Here is a 22574-nt window from a genome sequence, read left to right as displayed (position 1 = left end):
GAGGAGATTGACAGAGATTGGGGGAGGACGAGTTGGACTTAGAGGGGATGAGGAGGAGATAGAGGGGAAGGAAGAGATTGACTTAGAGGAAGGATGAGATGCATAAAGCAGTAAGGATCAGATTGACACGGGGGGAAAGAGCAGGTGGGCAGAGAGAGGGGGCACAAGAAGATGGATAGAGAGGGGAAGGAGGAGGAGATGAACTAATAGAAGATTTGGATAAATACATTCTCGGGCAATGCTGTGTACTTAGTATGATATAATTAGGACTCTCAGAATGATCAAGCATTTGTATTTTATGTGTCTATGTATCTTCTTTGTGGAGGATATAAGTATATTCTCAATGTCATATTTTAGATGTACAGTTTCAGTCACACGATGCAGCATATGGGCTCACACACAAGCCTGTCAGACAATCAGATCAGAACCAGACAAAGTATCAACCAAAACTCCAATATTGTCCGTGCTATGTGCTATAGTCCAGGACAACATGTGCCCATGGTAAGTAATAAGTAACACATGACCAATGGGGCACAGGAAAATCATAACTGCGAGCATCTTTGATGTAGAGCTCCCAAAGGGGAAGTTGGTAGAGCGTTAGTTTGTCATACCATGGGCCCTGCATTTGAGTCCTGATCTTGCCAGTTTCTGTACTGTAGTACATGTAAAACTGTTATGTGGGACAACATGTTCCTGACAAGTAGAAGGACCATTCGAAGTTTACAGCAATGTTCTATTGCTTGTGCACTTTTGCTTCATTTATTTGAAAGCAGCAAGCCTATCAAGTACATTTGTTGCTTCTCAGAATAAACACAAACTATCAGTACACAAGAATGAAGAAAGAATTGCATCATATGTGCAGAAGCATTAATAATAAGAATAAGAATAATACTACAATGCTAGACGGCAGCACAGCCATACATCTATAAACTCTGAGCAGTCCTTTTACATGTCAGGAACATGTTATCCCACATAATAGTTTCACACACACTACACTACAGAAACTGTCATGACCAAAACTTGAACCTGGGGCCTTGGTACGGTGAGTTAATGCTCTGCCAGCTTCATCATGGGAACTCCACACCACAGATGGACACAGTTATGCTTTTACTGTACCCCATAGCTCATGTGGCAATTATTAATTACTGTTTATGTACATTCTCCTGGGCAACAGCACATGGCACAAACTTCATTGGTGTTTTGGTTGATACTCTATCAATGCACAACATCTGGTATCAACCTGACTGTATTACATTTGGAGATTTGGGTGTCAGACTCATACCAAGATGTTCACATATTAGGACTGGGTAATCTGCACCCCTCCCCATAAAGGTACCTTTCTGAAATTTTTTCCATACAATTTTAGCAAATCCTTTAGATCTTCTCTATTTTCTCTATTAATCCTCTCTAGTACAGAAGCCAAACAGACAAGAAATATTCAAGTAGTGGTCAAACAAGGACTTCATAAGCAATCTACTTTGTGGGTGGGCTACATTTCCTGATGATTCTTCCAATGAATGTTATTCTTGAATCTGCCTTCCTGTGATTACTTTTATGTGGTCATCCCCCTTTAAATCATGAAGTACACATACTCATTACAGGTTCATTTGGTAAGTGTGATAGCATCACAGAGATGCTCAGCCAACTCAAGTGACAGATGATGGAAGAGAGACATTCTGCATCATGGTGTGGTCTACTTTTAAAAGTCTAAGAGCATATATTCCTCAAAGAGTCAGTCAATATATTGCTTTGTCTTACATGTATCTATCATTAAAAGATCATGAGGGTTAAGTTAGAGAGATACAAGCTCACAGAGACACTTACCAGTAATCATTCTTTCTGTGAACCATTTGTGACTGGAACAGGGAAAGGGGGAAGTGACAGTGGTACATAAAGTACTCTCCACTGCACAATGTAATGTGGTGTGTAAAGTGTAGTTGTCGATGTATAAGTATTCTTTCACATATCTGTGCATCTGATATTTGAAGGTAATTTTTGCCTAAGGTGACTGGGTCCAAAATATCTTGTTTTGTGTACTTTTCTAAAAATGATTTGAATGTAGAATTTGCCAGGTTTCCAGATTGTATATTTACTCCTGCCAAAACATCACATAAACAAAAAAAATGGATGATGCATTTGCTTAGTTTGTATTGAACTAAAAACTAACTGTAAACTCTGCAATTTTGCGTAATTCCATAGCTTCAACTTTACAGTACGACATGCAGAAGTTACATGCTGAACTGTCTGAAACTGTTTCAAACCTCTGATCTGCAAGCAAACTATAGCCTATACAAACATTACTCTTTTCTACATGTGCATCTTCTAATCTTAGTAAGGTTTAAACAAGGTGGCTTGATATGTAATACAAATTGTTAGAAAAAACTTTCTTCAAAATACGCTAATGCCTGGTAATAGTATGGTAAATACACAACTATTTTCATCAATGGTGGCAAGTAGAGGTTGCAATATCAACAATATCAGGAAAAGGATAGATTGCTAGTCACCGCAAAGATGACACTGAGTTGCAGACGGGCACAGCAAAAAGACTGTTATACATTGAGCTTTTCACCAAAATATTCTTCATAATGAAACACATATTCACACAAGCAAGCATACCTCATGCACATGTGACTGCCATCTCTAGCAACTCTGGTCAGAATCTGGCCAGAGTGGCCAGAGATAGTGGTCATCTTAGTGTGAGGTGTGTTTGCTTGTGTGAACGTGTGTGTGTCTCCTTTCTGAAAAAGGCTCACAGGGGGAGGCCGCCAATTGTGAAATTCAGATTCGATTCATACTGCGCATAATAAAAGCACATGGCCAGAGGTGTAATGTGGCAAAGCACCAAGATGCACTTCTCAGCCGTTGTCGAGAAAATCGACAGTTCAAAGAAACCGTTGCGGTGAAATACTCTCTACGATGAATGGTTTTCTACAGCATCGTGGCGCAGCGGTAAGCGCTGGAGATATATATATATATATATATATATATATATATATATATATATATATATATATATATATATATATATATATATATATATATATATATATAAACTATTAATGAATTGCTTATGCATGTTGGTGAAAGCGGATTGATCTCCAATTGTACCGCCTCCATTTTTCCGTTTGTTTAACAGGGTGTACCAAAGCTCTCCCGTCCGCACTCATTTTCGACGATGTTATAAGTTGTGCTAGGGACCGCATCTACCTTCTTTCAAAGTTAGCAGGCAACTACGCTGTTATGCGGTGGCTCGTTTCAGCCCATTCAACATCTGTCCTTCAAGTGTAACGAGCGAGTAACGGAGTTTATATTTCATACCTGCCCGAGCAAGTTTGTGTTCATGGGGTCTCTATTCTAATTTGACCTACGCTATACGTATTTGTTTCGGGATATCGTTTCTACAGCTTCCGTTAACTATACGTGGTTAACCTTATGAAGACAATTAATAACATTTGTGAAATACAACTTTGTTTGCGGAAAACATAATGATGTTCAAAGTCGCCAGTTTTTCCACGACAAATGACTTTCAACAACTTATTATATGCATAATTGTTGCAACTGATTGCCAGGAATATATATATATATATATATATATATATATATATATATATATATATATATATATATATATATATATATATATATATATCGGATTACGAACCCAAGCGCTTACCGCTGCACCACGACGCTGTAGAAAACCATTCATCATAGAGAGTATTTCACCGCAACGGTTTCTTTTAACTGTCAATTTTCTCGACAATGGCTGAGAAGTGCATCTTGGTGCTTTGCCACAGTACACCTCTGGCCATGAGCTTTTATTATGCGCAGTATGAATCGAATCTGAATTTCACAATTGGCGGCCTCCCCTTGTCAGTATGTAACAATCTTTCTCTTTTTTGTACCTGTAGGCAGCTCAATGGTCATCTTTATGGTGAGTAGCAGTCTATACTTATTATAATATTGTCAACTACTTATTTCCTTATTGGAACAGCCAAATTAAAGGACAACACTGTCTATTCTTAGAAATTCTTTTGTCTTGATCCGTTTCGATGCAAGTCCTAGTAGAAGTGAAACTAAACTTTATAAATCTTCTTGGCAGATTAAAACTGTGTGCCATTTTGGGACTCAAAGCTGCAACCTTTGCCTTTTTGAGGCAAGTGCTCTTCTAACTGAGGTACTCAAGCACAACTCAGGAGCCATTGTCACAACTTTATTTCCAATATTAACTCATTTATCACCTTACAAACTTCAGAGAAGTTCTCATGCAAAACTTGCAACACCAGCATTCCTGGAAGAAAGCATATGGTGGAGACATGTCTTGGCCACAAGCTGGGGGAGGTTTTCCTGGTCTGTCATGCAGTATTAATCTGCCATATAGTTTCATGTCAGTGGACACTCCACAGCAGAGTGAAAAATTCATTCTGGGAACATCTCTCAGGATATGGCTAAACCATGCCTTTACAATATCCCTTCTTTCAGAAGTGTTAGCCCTGTAAACTTGTCCACAAAAGGCAGATGTTCTGGGTTCAAGTTCTGGTCAAGTACTCAGTTTTAATCTGTTAAGAAGTTTCATATCAGCACACACACTGATGCAGAGTGAAATTTTCATTCTCTAAACTAAATAATTTGTGAGGTTTATGAAGATTTTCACATTCGATGTCTGTTATGAGTGAGAGACTATCTGATTGTTCTTTGGAGAAGTACCTCTGACTTGTTGATATGTGTAGTTCTGTGATGAGAAATAAACTTTTTGTGGATCTATTGTACAATGTTATTACTATATTTTCAAAATGGAACATTTTTTGGTGCTGAAATCTGGGAGGGGCAAGCCAAGAAGAAAATAACAAAACTACAAAGATGAGCTGGATGGCAACAAAAGGCATGTATTTCTCCTACAATGCATGTAAGTAAAACTACAAAACATAGTACTTTTGGAGTACTATGCAGGATCTATGGGAGTAATAGCGTAGTTTGTTGATTAGTATATAAATGAGATGCTGTATATCATTTGTGTGCCTCCATTGCTGTTTAAAACAAACTGTTGTCTCATTCATAATGATAATGTCCACTATTCAGATGTGCTACAGTGAATGTACAATTGAATAATGCTGCCACCTGATGGCCACTTAATACACTAACTAGTGCTACCATTGGATCGTTCTTCATTGTACTACTCAGAAGAGCAATCCTCAGATATCTCGATTTGGGAACAGCTGATTATGAGATGACACTGTGATCCACTTTCAAGTACCATGACAGACTGAACATGGTGAACAACAGTTTGGAAGCACAATTACTGGACTAAAGAGGAGATGCATGAGAGAAAGAGTGAACATCACCCACTTCATCACACAAGTTCAAAGACTGTCAGACACTGTGCAACTCACAGATAATAAATACTATAAAGAGGGTCTACAAGGAATTTTGAATTGGCTCATCAAACTAGATGATGGGATCAATGACTTGTTTGACAATAACAAATATGACCCAGATGTTCAGAAATACAAAGATTACGTAGACACCTCAAAACAGATTGTTTCTTGATGTCACATAAAACAGAGAAACAGCTCACAAAATCTGCAGCAAACTTAAACATTTCTGATGCCCCCATGGTACACTCTGTAAAAATGAGTGTTCCTTCAACATCAATAAGACTTCCACTGTTCAAGTTGGATCCTTTTCAGGTGATCTGCAGACATGGGCAGCAGTTTGATCAGTTGGTCAACAAGGACCCATTGGTGATTACTATCAATACACACATACTCACATATCTCCTCACAGCTATCTGGAAGCAGAGCCAAGGCATTTAGCAGTAATGGTTGAGATGTATACAGAAACAAAGAGGATCCTCCAGTCTCATTATGACAACAATGATTGGATAATTCAGGCCCACCTAGATTACACAGAAGCCACAAAAACCCATTCAGTTGGCAACTCCAGGAAGAACTCAATTCAAAATTCATTGAATTCCAACAATGTATTTCAGCTTCTTGAGCTCTTGGGGAAGACATGAATGGACATGGCACATTTCCAGGCAACATATGCTGCTACTGGATAATTCACACCAAGCTTACAGAACTACCCAAGGGTGATATTTTGTAGCTGATGAGCTTTTGAGTGTTGCCAACTGAATGGGTTTTTGTGGCTTCTGTGTAATCTAGGTGGGCCTGAATTATCCAATCATTGTTGTCATAATGAGACTGGAGGATCCTCTTTGTTTCTGTATACATCTCAACCATTACTGCTAAATGCCTTGGCTCTGCTTCCAGATAGCTGTGAGGAGATATGTGAGTATGTGTGTATTGATAGTAATCACCAATGGGTCCTTGTTGACCAACTGATCAAACTGCTGCCCATGTCTGCAGATCACCTGAAAAGGATCCAACTTGAACAGTGGAAGTCTTATTGATGTTGAAGGAACACTCATTTTTACAGAGTGTACCATAGGGGCATCAGAAATGTTTAAGTTTGCTGCAGATTTTGTGAGCTGTTTCTCTGTTTTATGTGACATCAAGAAACAATCTGTTTTGTGGTGTCTATGTAATCTTTGTATTTCTGAACATCTGGGTCATATTTGTTATTGCCAAACAAGTCATTGATCCCATCATCTAGTTTGATGAGCCAATTCAAAATTCCTTGTAGACCCTCTTTATAGTATTTATTATCTGTGAGTTGCACAGTGTCTGACAGTCTTTGAACTTGTGTGATGAAGTGGGTGATGTTCACTCTTTCTCTCATGCATCTCCTCTTTAGTCCAGTAATTGTGCTTCCAAACTGTTGTTCACCATGTTCAGTCTGTCATGGTATTTGAAAGTGGATCACAGTGTCATCTCATAATCAGCTGTTCCCAAATCGGGATATCTGAGGATTGCTCTTCTGAGTAGTACAAAGATGAACAATCCAATGGTAGCACTAGTTAGTGTATTAAGTGGCCATCAGGTGGCAGCATTATTCAATTGTGCATTCACTGTAGCACATCTGAATAGTGGATATTATCATTATGAATGAGACAACAGTTTGTTTTAAACAGCAATGGAGGCACACAAATGATATACAGCATCTCATTTATATACTGATCAACAAACTACGCTATTACTCCCATAGATCCTGCATAGTACTCCAAAAGTACTACGTTTTGTAGTTTTACTTACATGCATTGTAGGAGAAATACATGCCTTTTGTTGCCATCCAGCTCATCTTTGTAGTTTTGTTATTTTCTTCTTGGCTTGCCCCTCCCAGATTTCAGCACCAAAAAATGTTCCATTTTGAAAATATAGTAATAACATTGTACAATAGATCCACAAAAAGTTTATTTCTCATCACAGAACTACACATATCAACAAGTCAGAGGTACTTCTCCAAAGAACAATCAGATAGTCTCTCACTCATAACAGACATCTCATTCTGTGAAAATCTTCATAAGCCTCACAAATTATTTAGCTTAGAGAATGAAAATTTCACTCTGCATCAGTGTGTGTTCTGATATGAAACTTCTTAACAGATTAAAACTGAGTACTTGACCAGAACTTGAACCCAGAACATCTGCCTTTTGTGGACAAGTTTACAGGGCTAACACTTCTGAAAGAAGGGATATTGTAAAGGCATGGTTTAGCCATATCCTGAGAGATGTTCCCAGAATGACTTTTTCACTCTGCTGTGGAGTGTCAACTGACATGAAACTATATGGCAGATTAATACTGCATGACAGACCAGGAAAACCTCCCCCAGCTTGTGGCCAAGACATGTCTCCACCATATGGTTTCTTCCAGGAATGCTGGTGTTGCAAGTTTTGCATGAGAACTTCTCTGAAGTTTGTAAGGTGATAAATGAGTTAATATTGGAAATAAAGTTATGACAATGTCTCCTGAGTTGTGCTTGAGTACCTCAGTTAGAAGAGCACTTGCCTCAAAAAGGCAAAGGTTGCAGCTTTGAGTCCCAAAATGGCACACAGTTTTAATCTGCCAAGAAGATTTATAAAGTTTAGTTTCACTTCTACTAGGACTTGCAGCAAAATGGATCAAGAAAAAAGAATTTCTAAGAATAGACAGTGTTGTCCTTTAATTTGGCTGTTTGCACTTACCATGCAGAAGACATGTGCTGATCTTTATACTACCTCTGGTGCCACTCCCACATCTGTTGCACTCCACACACACATGAAATCTAAATGATCAACCCTGACAATGCTAGAGAACAAGAATCATTCTGCTTGTTTTGTGAATCTTGTAGCCATTGGATGCAGGACTATAAGAAGTAGTAAGGAAGACTGAATAGTCAGTGACTGAATAGGTAAACTGAAATGAGCAAACAGATATTTTCTTTGTCTTGAATCTGGGCGTATAGTCTCCTATTGCAGGAAGAAGGAAAAGACTTTGTGGGCTAAGTGTAGAAAGCTGCAAAGCTCCATTGTAAGTCCATTTGTGATGAAAGAAGACACGCTAAGACTCCACTGGCTCAGACAAAAATTACATCCATGGGAAAAATAGCTGTTGCTCCCCACAGATTCATGTTTCTTTGGGAATTGCAAGTATGTATTCAGGACTTACAGGACTGAGTAGGACAACCTGATGTGTGTTGGATGCAGGAAGTCAGTCCAGCTTCACAGCAAAATCACTGATTAGTAATCTGAAACTGCATACTGTAGATTGACAACAATTAACTGTTTGTCCATTTGAATCAAAGCATACACCCTCACACTGCTGCAGACCTGTTCAGTTTAACGTGAAGAGGTTTTTGAAAGTTTTTGTATGATTTCACACTAGCATCTTGTTCTGCAACATGTAAAGAGGTTATCATATGTACATAAGATTATGCTACCAGATCCAAAAAATGACTCAGTGGAAAATATTCCCATGGAGATTCTCATAAGATGTGATATTTATCAGAAAATAGTGAAGGACAATTTGCCAATATGCATCTTTGAATCTGTAGATCTAGTTCCTCCACTATTTGACTGGCTATTTAGCAGGAACAAATCAGCAGCCTGTGTGATGGCATCTGTGGTGAATTTTGTTCATTCTGACTGATCTACCCTACTTTTGGATAATGAATTCAGATGCTTTTGAGATTTTGAGACAATAGGGATTACTTGCAGTTACAATTAATCCATGAGCAACATGGACATGAGGCTTTTTGAGGAGTTCAGAGCATCTTTCTGTAAACAGGATCAACGGGCAGTGGTTTCACTTTCCAAAAGAGAGGATAAAACCCTTATGAGTAACATTCGGACTGGAGAGAAACAATTCAACCACCTGACCACCTGAGGACAAGATATCAATGACATGAAGCCTTTAAGCAAATGTACTATGACTTAATGACAGACTACATTATGAAGGGGAAGTAGAGGCTGTTTCCACTCAACTCTCAGGGAAGGCCTGTTTTATCTCTGCCATCAGTGTCATTAGGTAGTGGGGAAAGAGAAACATAGGAAGACTAAGTGGAGGATAGTCTTTGATGTGTCATCTGGTGAAAGTAATGCATATTCTTTGAATGAGGTACTAGAGGCAAGAGCAAATGTGCTACCTAAAGTCATAGAGATTTTACTGTGATTCACACTTCATTTCACTGCTATTAACACAGACATCTTGCACGTGTTCTTTCAACTGGTCTTGAATGAAGAAGACAAAGACTTGACCAGATTCTTTTGGTTCAGATCCAACCAGAACAAATGTAATATCTTAAAATGATGGATAACATAATAAAATACTGCTAAACCAGGCTCCCAGTCATCCTGACCTGCTGCCCATTTTTACTCTGAGCAAATCTAAGATAACATGGAGACAATTGTGTGACATCATTTATCACCATGGCAGCTTTTATAAAAAGGATTATGTGCATGGACAACTATGCAATCACAGCAGAATGTGATAATTTGATGATCAGCATATACTGTGAACTTGCAGCCCTAATCAAATTGATAATTCTTATAATTATTCCCTTATCAAAATGGGCTATCATGACCAAACTACTTAAAACTATTTGGAAGGCAGATTGACAAGAAGCCCCTGCTAAGACTCAAGCTTTGGGAACAGACTGGAATGCCAGGTTGACTACTTCCATATCAACCCCTGTGAAATCACCAGGAAGTCATTAGAAGAGTCAGCGACAAACAACAACACTTGCAATGTATGACTAGATTCTCTGATCCACTCTGACTGTTCTCCTCAGTCTCTCTTGCTGGAAAATTGTTATTTCAGGACACATTTTGCAGTGGAATTGGCTGGGATGAACTCATGTCAAGGGACCTAGGAGCATGATGGCACACTTCGATACCTAGCTTACCATCATTAACAAAGGTACTTGTCCCAAAATGCCTTGCTACAGCTCATGGAGGACTCACTCAGGAGCATGTATTCTGCAACACATCTGAAAAACATATGGAGCAACTCTGCATGTTCAAACAGCTTTAGAGAATAATGTCCTAACTCAATGAGTTAGGACATTATTCTATAGTGAGAACATACTTACTCCTTACTAAGAAGATGACCTTGCCGCAACTGGAACTTTTAGAAGAAGTAGTAGGAACCCAACTACTGTGTTACTTCTCTCACACAAAAGAATTTAAAATTGTTGATGCAGTATTGTGGAGGGACACTGCTGTCACAGTAGTTTTTACTTTCTGTGATCCAGATAGAAAAAACTTCACTGGTAATCATGTAATAGAGACACAAACTCACGTGTCTCCCATGTAATTGAGATACTGCTCAAGAAAAGACAACCCAGCTGGTCATCTTTCATGAAGGCTCCTTGAAGGTCAAACACATCCCCTGGAAAATTGGTGGCATAGACCACTTTGCTTGGACATTCTCCTGAGTGTTGGCCATCTGATACTCTGACAGTGGATTGACTACCTTGTGAGGAGAAACAAAGAAAACATATAGCCTAGTTCTGTTAATATCTACACCCACCCTGCCTCATGAACCTATCTACAAAGGGCGTTCAATAAGTAATGCAACACTCTTTTTTGAGGACAATTTCAGTTCAGAAAGTACAGATTTTTTTGTGCAACATCACAGAATATTCTTGCTTCAGCCCCTGTAGGTTCTTGAAGTTCCAATAGGCAGTAGCACTATGTGTAATCTTTAAATTGGCATCCATAATGGAGGTGTGTTCCAAACAGAGCGCTAACACTGAGTTTCTTTTCACAGAAAACCAGATCATCATAGACATTCACAGTCACTTGCAGAGTATCTACAGGGAACTGGCAGTACACAAAAGCACAATGATTCATTGGGCAATGTGTCTCTTATGATCACAACCACGTCACGCAAACCTTTCCAATCTGCCGTGTGCTAGCTGGCTGCACACTGCTGTGACTGCTGTAGTGTTGGAAAATTTGGACATTCTCATTCAAGGTAATCGATGGATCACCATCAAACGCCTCACTGCTCAACTGGACATTTGAATTGGTAGTGCTGACACACTTGTCCACCAGTTGGGGTACTCAAAGGTGTGTGCCTGTTGCATTCCTTGCCGCCTAACAGAAGACTATAAAGAGCAATGAAGGACTATCTGTGTGTAATTACTTGCACATTTCAAGGCTGATCATAACAATTTTCGTTCAACAGTATCACTGATGATGAAACATGGGTTTATCATCTCAAACTGAAAACAAAACAGCAATCCATGGAATGACACCACACCTCCTCTTCTCTGATGACAAGGTTCAAAGCCATGCCCTCAACCGGTAAAGCCATAGCAATGGTCTTCTAGGACTCTGAAGGGGCTATTCTGTTTGATGTTCACTCTCATGGTGCAACAGTCAACTCTGAAGAGTATTGTGCTGGTCTCAGGTAACTAAAGACATAACTTCACCATGTTCATCACCACAAAAATGCTAATGAACTTCTCCTTCTCCACATGACCTAAGGTCTCACACACATCTCCATGTCTGAGACAAGCTCATAAAACTGCACTGAACAATTCTTCCTCATCCATCTCACAGTCCAGATCTCATACCTTCTTATTTCCATTTGTTTGATCCACTGGAGAATGCACTCCATGGGAACCAGTACACGGATGATGGAGAGGTTGCTGAGGCAGCAAGAAGTTGGTTCTCATGTCAACCAGTAGGATGGTACCATGTGAGCATACAGGCCCTCACAGTAAGGTGGCATAAGACCATTGCATTGAATCAAAATTATGTGGAAAAATAGGGTTTTGTAGCCAAAGGCACGAGGAATAACATGATGTATTGGAATCCTAAATAAAACCAACCTGCTTTTAGAAAAAAATGTGTTGCATTATTTATTGAGTGCCCCTTGTAAACTTAGCCCATACTAGGGGCTCATTCGTACTCCAACATCGACTCTCCATTTTCTGCAGAAAAAGAAATCTTCAGGAGAGCTTACAGCCACTGATGTATCGGTGGCACAGATATATTGCATATGAGTAAGCAAGAAATAATCCTTCACCAGAGAACTACACATGCTTCAAAATAACTTACCACTGCTAAGAGAATCAAAACTGCAATTTTACAACCCTGTCGTGGAAGGCAATCTGGTACACCTAGGAGGTCAGCTGCAGTGTACTAGCCTCATCAGAGAACAAAAACATTCAATGCTCCTTGACCATTCCCACAATTTCACACAATTGGTTATTAAAGAGACACTTGTTGCCTCCATCACTTTCACATTTGTTGTGTACTGTCTGAACTCCAAACTGTATCTTGGATGCTCAGAGCTTGTCAGATAATCATAATAATCCTACACTCTTTTTCTGTGTAAGATCATGAGACCCCCTGAGGGCAACATATTGAAGCACTGAGTGAGTTATGCTAGCTAAGCCATTTGCTACAATGGGGATAGACTTTGCTGGACCACTATTCATCAAAGTGGGAAGAGAATTGCACAAGTTACATATCACTCTTCTCACATGTGCTACCAAACAAGTAGTGTACCTCAGACTCTGTTCAAACTTGTCAATAGATAAGTTCCTCACAGCACTCCAGTGATTCACCAGAAGACATGTACTACCCCAACCAATTTACACAGACAATACAAAAACATTCCATGCGACAAACACGGAACTAGCACAACTTTGTAAGGCATTAACTACCACAATCACTTAATAATTCCTTGCCCCCCATGGCATTACATGGAAATTCATTACCTCACAAGTGACTTGGTGGGCAGGATGGTGGCAAAGAATGGTGGGCACTATGAAGCATTGCCTGCAGAAGGCATTGGAGCTCACAAGGCTCAGTGAAAAACAGTTGAATGCTACCTTGATTAGTATTGAAGCCACTATGAACTCAGAGCCCATCACACATGGAGACAATGCTGATGCACTGTCCCTCACCATTTTTCTGAATGGTGAGAAACTTGTAACAATTTTCAGTACCAGAGCCTACCCTGAACAAGAACCTAGTAAAAGAATTCCAGATAAGATAGAAACTCTATAACAACTTTTGGAAATGTTGGATAAAAGAACATCTGTCAGAACTGAGGAATGTGCATGAAGTTAAATATCTACAGGGATGGGTCAACACATTCCATCCTGGGAACATCTTTCTGATACTAGAGGAGATGCACCATTGACACATGTGGAGGAAGGCCAGAACAGAGAGAGTACCACCTGGGAGAGCTGAGAGGAAAAGAACAATAATCACCCACAGACCAGAAGGTCATATAATCAGTCCTCCTATGCAGCTGGTTGCACCTTCAGAGGCCAACAGGGTTGAGGAGGATGTCACAGAATGATATACTTGTTACAAATTAGATACAATCTTATTATTCTTTGGAGAATTAGCTCTGACTATATGTAGTTCTGTGATAAATAAAATAAACTTTATTCTGGATAAACATTGTTATTACAATGTTTTCATGGCATAGATAAAATCTGTTCAGAAATGAGCGCAAATATATTTCTCCCCTGAGAATGTTCAAATTTGTCAACAGCAACACCGTACTAAAATGGGCTATGATATTATTTATCTACACATTTCATACTATATACTAGTGTGGGCCAGTGCAGCAAATACGCACATATTATGAAATGAAATGTCATGTGGCTAGGGCCTCCTGCCAGGTAGACCAATCCCCTGGTGCAAGTCCTTTTAGTTGACACCGTATCAGTAACTTGCATGTCAATGAGGATAATATGATGATGACAGCACAACACCCAGTCCCTGAGCAAAGAAAATCTCTGACCAAGCCAGAAATCAAACACGGGTCTCTTGCATGGCATTCTGTGATGCTGACCACTCAGCTGTCGTGGTGGACACATATTATGTAGATTACTGAAACTGCAGAGAAATGTCATTAGGTGTACTGGAAACTCATCACCATGGCATTTCTCCAGGATTCAGTCATTTATCTTGTTCTGCAGTTCCCATAAAGAAGGAACACCTTCATGGATGTGGAATGAGTGAAGATACACATTAATTAACAAAAGACAAGGAAATAATAGAAACTTAATCTGACACCATATCATATAACAGCAAACTATCCATATACTATTGAATGCTATCTATGCTTATGACAGCTAAATTTAATCAAGTTAATTAAGAAAAGCTGCTACTTTTGAAAAGGCTGCTGCCTCACTTATATTATGTATCTGGCATTTATCTGCTATTGGTAGATTAGTATTCATTTGATTATAGTGATATTTTTCTTTAAAAATATTTACCTACATGTGTTAGTACTGAATTCTATTTACAGTGCATTACTAGTTTTCATACAGCTATTTACCATGTAGCTAACATGACTTTTCAATCCTTCAAACTAGACATACAGATAACTTGTTCAAAGACTGGCTAAAGAGGTATGTTGTTAATTTTCTTTTGAATTGTTTGGGATTCCAGACAGATTGCTTTATATTAGGCAGGGTTTTGTTCAGCATCAGAGTACATTACTCCTACCTGAACTCTAGACAAGGAATCAAAGTCTGCATGATTATTACATTTGTGTCTTTTATTGACAATGTGTTCATCACAGTTCAGCTTCAACTGATTTTTATTATCGGTAAAACAAAAACCATTAACCCTCTGCATTCTTAATGCAATCTGTGTACTCTTATTTAAATCACTGCCATCCGGGCACCAAGTGCACAACAGAGAATTGTGCAAGTCTCTTTGTGGAAACAATGGGGCGATTGACCAACAATTAAGGTATGCATTAAAACAAAAAGTATGCTTTCATTCAAAAATATTTACTGAAGCATTGCAGTACAAAGCTTTTCAGTGTGTGATATTTCTGTGAAACTCTTCAGGTTGGGCTGTTTCCATCATCACTTCAGATATATTGTTTACAAATGAATCACTTTCATTATCAAAATCATTGTCATCAAAATCATTTTCACTCTAATTTTTGTTTCAATATTCCTTCAGAAGCTCTATGGTCTCTTCCTAAGATGGGACTATGTGTGAATAACTAGTCATTTTGCACCTACTAACTTGAACATAATAGTCATAATATTTCTCTCAACACAACTGCTCCATTTGACACCAAGTTAACACAGGTTTTCCTAGATGGCAGTACTATGCAGTACTGGTCCCTAGTACAGTCAGATTCAAGGATGGAGCTTGTAAAAGCTATGAAAAATTGTGTCAAATGAGGCTTGACTATGGAGAGGAAAACAAAATTTATCATGTCGAACACCACTTGCCGTTGAAGTGAAAAAGGTTAAATAGTAAATTTGTTGGGAACTGAGTGTAAGAAGTTCAATGTCCTTAAAAAGGCTTTTTTAAGATGTACAGTTATCTGCTTCACACTATAGTCTAACTGATCACTTATACTGAATAAGCACTCTATTTACTTTAGGTGCACTTTATAATAGGTACATGTTGTCTACAGTGTACTTAATTGATAGAGTATAGTTTTCATGATATTTTACATATTATTTTTCTGTCATACTTCTCATGTTGAGATAAATGTGAATACTTTCAATATTCACATTTTAGTACTTTTTGACAGTGCCTGGTAGTAGCAGAAAAAAACATCAGGAATTGAAAGTACAAATTAACCTTATCAACTTTCCACAATATTCTTAGTGCTCACTTCTACTGAGTAAACATTTGATCTCGGTTGGTAACATGAGAAAAAAATCATGAACTGAAAGTATGATATTATTACTGGAAGCTTTTAGATACAAAGGCCATCTGATATTTTCAGTTTCATGGAGAATAGTGACAAATGGTAAACTAGTTTTGAGATTTCATGACAAATGGCTCTTGGTAGCTTTGCTACAAGTCACTATACATTACATGCTCTGACTTTCACCAGACTGACCCTGAACTGAAACAATTGTCTGTATGGTGGAGGAAAATGTGAATTTCATTTGCAAAGATCATAATTTTTTTCTAGAGGGAGGGAACATCTTGTAAACAACTATAATCATTTTGTGCATTAAAATTACAGTTATTTTTGTGCAACAGTCAGCAGCCAATAACGTTAAGCAGCAGCTATTAATAGTTTTCATGCAGCTTATTCAGTAGAAATGGCACTAGCATCTTTTTCCACGTAAACAAAAATTTAAAGATAAAGAAAGATAGCTCAGTATTCCAAATCTGTACATCTATTAGCCCTGCTCCCATACTTCTTATTTTAGCTGGTGTAAGTAGATGCTTCTCTTCTATTCCAAAAATAAAAAACTCATTTGAACATACTGCATGATGGTGCTTTGAGAATCCAAATGTTCTATCCCCTTGCAACAGACTTTCATAAGGAGTCTCTGGATTTCTAGATGATCCATAGGAGCCAAACCAATCATACTTCTGAACAGGAGCTACACCACTCTGCAAAAAGTACCCCGGTCTCTCCCATCCTTGTTTCTCCTCATAAACAACACCTGCATTAAGCAATTCCTGTGAAGAAACAATTATTTGAAAGTTATAGCATCTGGTATGTGCAGCACATTAACATGGAAAGAAGTATAAGGGGCAGTCAAAAGAAAATGAAACAGACAGAAAAAAGTAAGTAAACTGTTGGTTATTTCAAAAGTAATAAACATAGCTGTTAATACATTTATCCCACTGTAAGACAAGATGGTTAATACCTTCATGGAAAAATGTTTGTAGTTGCTTATGGAACCATAATTGTACCCAGGTGTGCACCTGTTCATCCAAAACAAATTGATGGTGCCCCAGCAAAAGTTCTACAGTATAGTCTAAACAACCTTGGCAACACGTAGGTAATTACTTTTGAAATAAAAACAACTCAATTACTTTTTTGTCTCATTTTCATTTGACTGCCCCTTATACATTTATATGCAGAGATACTAACAAACATAAATTGTACCGAAGGACACATATTCATATCACATAACCTTGTTCCAGGAACCAATAAATGAGTTAGAATATGAATATGTACATTGAATTGAACCTATATTAGTGTTTAATAAGATAGAGAAAGTTGAAGATGTGACTCTGGTTAGTGCCTCTCTGAAAATTTTTAATGTCTATGGGGAGAAGATTTACTCTATACTACATGGGCAAAGGTGCTACCATTTATAACTGTACTTTATATGGATATTCTATGAAACTCTGCAGAGTACTAATATCAATTAAGTTATTTCTACACAATGAAAAATGTAATTATAACATCTGGCAACAGATTAATTATACTGAATGCTGAAAATGTTCAGTGATGAACACCCTTTAAATATGGAGACAGTTTACTGATCCACATAGAGGAGATATTCAGATTTTCTTATGTTTGAAAAAGTAAAGTCATTTGAAAAGCATAACTTTACATCACATGCATTATATCCCAAAAGTTATATGTACAACAGAATCATGTAAGTGGAAGAAGATGTGCATGGTAAAACAACAGTGGAATTTAGGCATCTGGGTACCAGTATGAAGGAGGAATAGTCAACATAGAACCTTTGACAAAGGAGACAGAAAAAGGAAGAGTAAGTCTGAAGAAAAAGGTATGTGCAAAAATTAGTGATAGGAAAATACTAAAGACTATTAGAAAGTATCAAGGAAAAGGAGGGCAACCTGTACACAGATTTTAGCAGAATTTTCAGGTACTAGGAAGAACTGTAAGTCTAGCAGCGTATGGAGCCAAGAAGCTATTACTTCAGTTTTACTATTATTCACACTGACTTATTAGCTTAAAATGGGTTTTGTAGGATAACATGTAACAAGTAACTTACATCATGCAATGGGCCTTTTCGGAAGTTCCTACCACCTAAAGGCTGATCATTTGGAAATACAATACTGTAATTCATTACATAGCTCTCATGACTTCTTTCCCTTATCCATTCTTGATCTTTAGTCTGGTCAGATCGAAAGCGTCTGCAAAAATATCAGAACTAAATCTGTAGTCATGGAATTTTAATCACATCATAGTAAGAAAACTACAGATTCTTATGTTTACACAGCAGTTAACAATTGTAAAACTGACCTCATCCTGCAAATAAAAGGTAAACCCTTAAATGGTGACTCAAAGAAGCAAATTGAAAGATAGAGACACTCTTATTGTAAATATCAAATCTGTTCAAGTGATGTTTTATAGATGCAAACAGTTATCAAACTGACAATGACAATCACATAAGTTAACTCAAAATTTATCTTTAAAACTCTTTAAAACTCTAATTAAGATGGCTTGAATACTTCTTGAGTTTCAGTTTCTGTGAACAAAAGAAATCATATGAATGTAATCTCAGTGAAAAAATCAGATTACAGTATCATAGCAGTGTTATTTGCAGCTAAAATGCAAAACATTGATGGAATAATGGAAAACCATGCCTCATTATGAAATATCCATCACTTGTTCTTCCAGTTTATTGTACTTTCTCTCTCTCCCTCTCTCTCTTTTGTCCATAAATATCTCAGAATTCAATATACAGGATGAATGATTATTATTATTGGATAATTTGATTATACTATATTTTCACGAACACTGAAAATAAATGGGTGATGATCTCTATATGGCAATGAAAGTCCTGTAATTAATAATAATAAATAGCAATACTGAAACTTAGGTTTAGTGCTGATTAAAATATTATGTTATAAAATCTGATCTGCCATTGACTTGAAGTCACCCTGGAAAAGCCAAACTTCAATGGTTTCCAAGGTAAAAAAAAAAAAAAAAAAAATTGCTTCAGAATCACAAATATAATTCCAACTTGTACCACTCACAATAACATGTTGAGAAACTGTGGGTATTTTTCCAGAATGTGTACAATGCAACTCAAGTTTGTGGTTAGTCATGGACAGTCATTTTATTCCATTTGTTCAGATTCTGCATCATTATGATGCATTCCATCACAGTTTTAATACAACTTCTAATTTTAATGCTACATAAGTTTATGATACTCATTTGCTGCAAGAAACACTAGAAGCACACTGAAAGTATTTCTGCCTTGGGAGAAAAAAGAAAAAAAAAAACAGAAATATAGATAAGAGTACATTAACATATCTTCATGTAATAAATGATCATTCTTTGGTATACTGTCACCATTCCAATAACTGCGGTTCTTTAGAGTGTGGGAATTCTGGTCTGAGGACCCATTCGTTAAGTCTAATTCCATGTCAGCATGATTACCTTATGTCATAGCTGAACATATGCAGCTCTGGTCGTCCATTAATAATCCACTGAGCCATTTGTTCTCCACAACCACCTCCAAACATCATTCCGGCTGAGTTGTAGCCACAGTTATGATAAAATCCCAGCAACCTTGGATCCTCACCTGCAATGTTATATAGTACATTTTGTCTTGGAAACAGATATTGTGAGGTAAATAAGGCAAAACAAGCCTAGAGAATGATATATTATAGAAAATATGTCAAAAATACACCAAATAAAACTGCCTGGAAAACTGTAGGGATGACTAAATAAACTTGTATGTGGCCTTATTATGAGGTATAAATTCCAAAGTTTTCTAACTATTACAAGCAACCTGCATTAAATTACTAATTTATACTTAGAGTTCTGCACAGTTTCAGGTATCCACAGACATACAATCAGATTTCAATAGCAATAATAATTTTCTTGATAAAATCCTATGCAGATGTAGCTGCATTAAATTACTAATTTATACTTAGAGTTCTGTACAGTTTCAGGTATCCACAGACATACAATCAGATTTCAATAGCAATAATAATTTTCTTGATAAAATCCTATGCAGATGTAGATATTCATGAGTATATCTACTATTTTAATTGCTTTGTGTTTGAAATTTAAAGGACAGTTACTAATGTTATGGTTTCCACCTGTTTAGAAGGGATAAATGATTATGACTGCATGATGTGGTGACACATGTTGGCTGTAAGTGTAGCTGTAATCTGACAAAGGTTGCCAGGTTCAGCAAGTTTTATTTCTCTCCTTACCTTATAGCTGCAACTGTTTTACTTATACCTATTAACTGTCTATTGCTTACATCTTAATGCTCATGCAGTCTGTGACTTTTACAGGGTGAAAAGTATTTAAACCAACAAACTCTGGGAGGTTGTAGGGGACATCAAAACAAATATTTTTCCCTAATGTCATTTTCTCGTATGAGGAGTATTTAAACCGGTAGAGGAAGATTTCTCTGGCAGCAAATTAATTAACCCCACAAACTTTTCTATTTTTTCTTTACCAAAACGCAACACATTAACACAACCCAATTTCAATTACAGTAGATTTTCATAAATGCCTCCACTGACATGTAAACAAAGGTTACACCACCGGATCATGTTCTGTCTGACACGGGCAAAAACCCCAGGAGTATCCTGAATTGTTCCTGCTGCTGCTACTATCTGGGCAACCAGGTCCTCTTCTGATGCAACAGGAGTTACGTAAACAATGTTGCACATATCTCCCCACACAAAAAAGTCCAGAGGAGACATATCTGGGGACCTAGCAGGCCATGGTACATGACCACCTCTGCCAATCCACTTTTCTGGGAACCATCGGTTCAGGAATCGACACACACAATGACTGAAATGTGCCGGCGCCCCGTCATGTTGGAACCACGTGCGTTGTCTTGTAGGGAGCGTGACGTCTTCCAGCAATTCTGGCAATGCTCTGGCGAGAAAATTGTAGTAGTGCCTGCCATTCAACGGCTGAGGTAGCAGATACGGCCCAATTAAACAGGCCCCAACAACACCGACCCACGCATTAATGAAGAACCTCACTTGATGAGTGCTAGTAAATGAGGCATGTGGGTTATCCTCACTCCAAACATGTGAATTGTGCATGTTGAAGACTCCATCATGCCCGAACTTTGCTTCATCACTAAACAACACAGAGGATGGAAATGTAGGATGCATTTCACACTGTTCCAGGTACCACTGCAAAAACTGTGCTCTGGGTGGATAATCATCTGGTTCCAGGTTGCAGACACACTGTAAGTGAATTGGACATAACAATTGCTCTCGAAGGACTGTTCTTACTTTCATCCGATTCGTCCCCATGTTACGTGCAATTGTACGAATCCTGATTGAAGGATCCCACTCCACATGCTGCAAGACATCTTCCTCCAATTGCAGTGTTCTTACCGTGCGACGGTGTCCCTGTCTGCTAAATGACCTGGTCTCACGCAGACATTGGTACACAGCAGCAAAGGTCGTATGATGTGGGATACGGCGATTAGGATATTGTTGTTGATAAACCCGCTGTGCAGCTCGTCCATTGTGGTGTGCTACGTAGTATGCACCAACCATATCCGTGTACTCACCCCATGTGTATCGCTCCATTAGTAAACAAAGACAATGCACTACTACTACACTGGTGTACAGCAGTTGCCTACAACTGAACAGCGTAATACGCCCTCTAACAACTGAAGATCGTAATACGGCCTCTAACAACTGAAAAGCGTAATATGGCCTCCACCGGTTTAAATAATCCTCATAGGAGAAAATGACATTAGGGAAAAATATTTGTTTTGATGTCCCCTACAACCTCCTAGAGTTTGTCGGTTTAAATACTTTTCACCCTTTATAACAGAAGACATCCCTGTAGTGCAATAGTAGTGAAGTTTCTGCTAACCTCAGTCAATGCTTTTTAATGCTTAGTGTCCAGTTAAAGAGTGCATCAAAGTTAAAACTACTGAGAATATGTTAATAAAATTAATAATACATATGGAAGGGAAATGTGGGGTGACTATACTCTAATGTGAGAAGCCAAACTGAAATTGAGAATTTTGCAGATATTTCTGCAGTTACACATCTTATGGCAAGAAGAAAAAAAGCAAAGCTAATGTGGTTTTTTTTATGAGTAAAAGAGTGTATTTTCACACCATACACACAACTATAATGCCAAATCAGAAATGTGATGCTGGAAAAAATTGTATAATTAATTTTTTAACTGTAAGAGAGATGTCAAAATTTCTTTCATCCCACCAAATCTGAGGGTAACCAAGGCCAAAAAAAGTTTAATCTTCTCAGTGAAGACATTTTATCTTTCAATATTGCATGTAGATTTAGTTTTGTCGAATCATCACAGTTCCTTATTGATATCGGAACCAAGTATGGTGCAATGAATGCCACCATTTTAACATCTTTATGAGAAATCACCAATCTTCTGAATAAAATGTGTTAACTGTTCTGAGAGAGGTGAGAGATGTTTACAGAGGTGTATGAAGAGCACTAACCAGTGATCTATGGAATGTTTCATACAGTTAAAAATCTAGTACATACTGTTGGA

General features: G+C 37.9%; 1 protein-coding gene across 1 annotated transcript in view; it reads right to left on the bottom strand.

Moving 5' to 3' along the window:
• The window catches only part of LOC126470544 (sarcosine dehydrogenase, mitochondrial), a 263068-nt gene that overhangs the window by 87892 nt on the left and 152602 nt on the right, over window positions 1–22574 (bottom strand). Inside the window, exons 9-11 of the mRNA XM_050098476.1 lie at window positions 19491–19635; window positions 18097–18238; window positions 16604–16801 (exon numbers count right to left, since the gene is read on the bottom strand). Of these exons, the coding sequence (XP_049954433.1) occupies window positions 16604–16801; window positions 18097–18238; window positions 19491–19635 (485 nt within the window). The remainder of the gene's footprint in view (window positions 1–16603; window positions 16802–18096; window positions 18239–19490; window positions 19636–22574) is intronic.

This window comes from Schistocerca serialis, chromosome 3 (assembly GCF_023864345.2).
Source record: "Schistocerca serialis cubense isolate TAMUIC-IGC-003099 chromosome 3, iqSchSeri2.2, whole genome shotgun sequence".
Classification (NCBI taxonomy): domain Eukaryota; kingdom Metazoa; phylum Arthropoda; class Insecta; order Orthoptera; family Acrididae; genus Schistocerca; species Schistocerca serialis.
The sequence above is the reverse complement of the archived record's forward strand: the minus strand, read 5'-3'. Positions and strand labels throughout refer to the sequence as shown.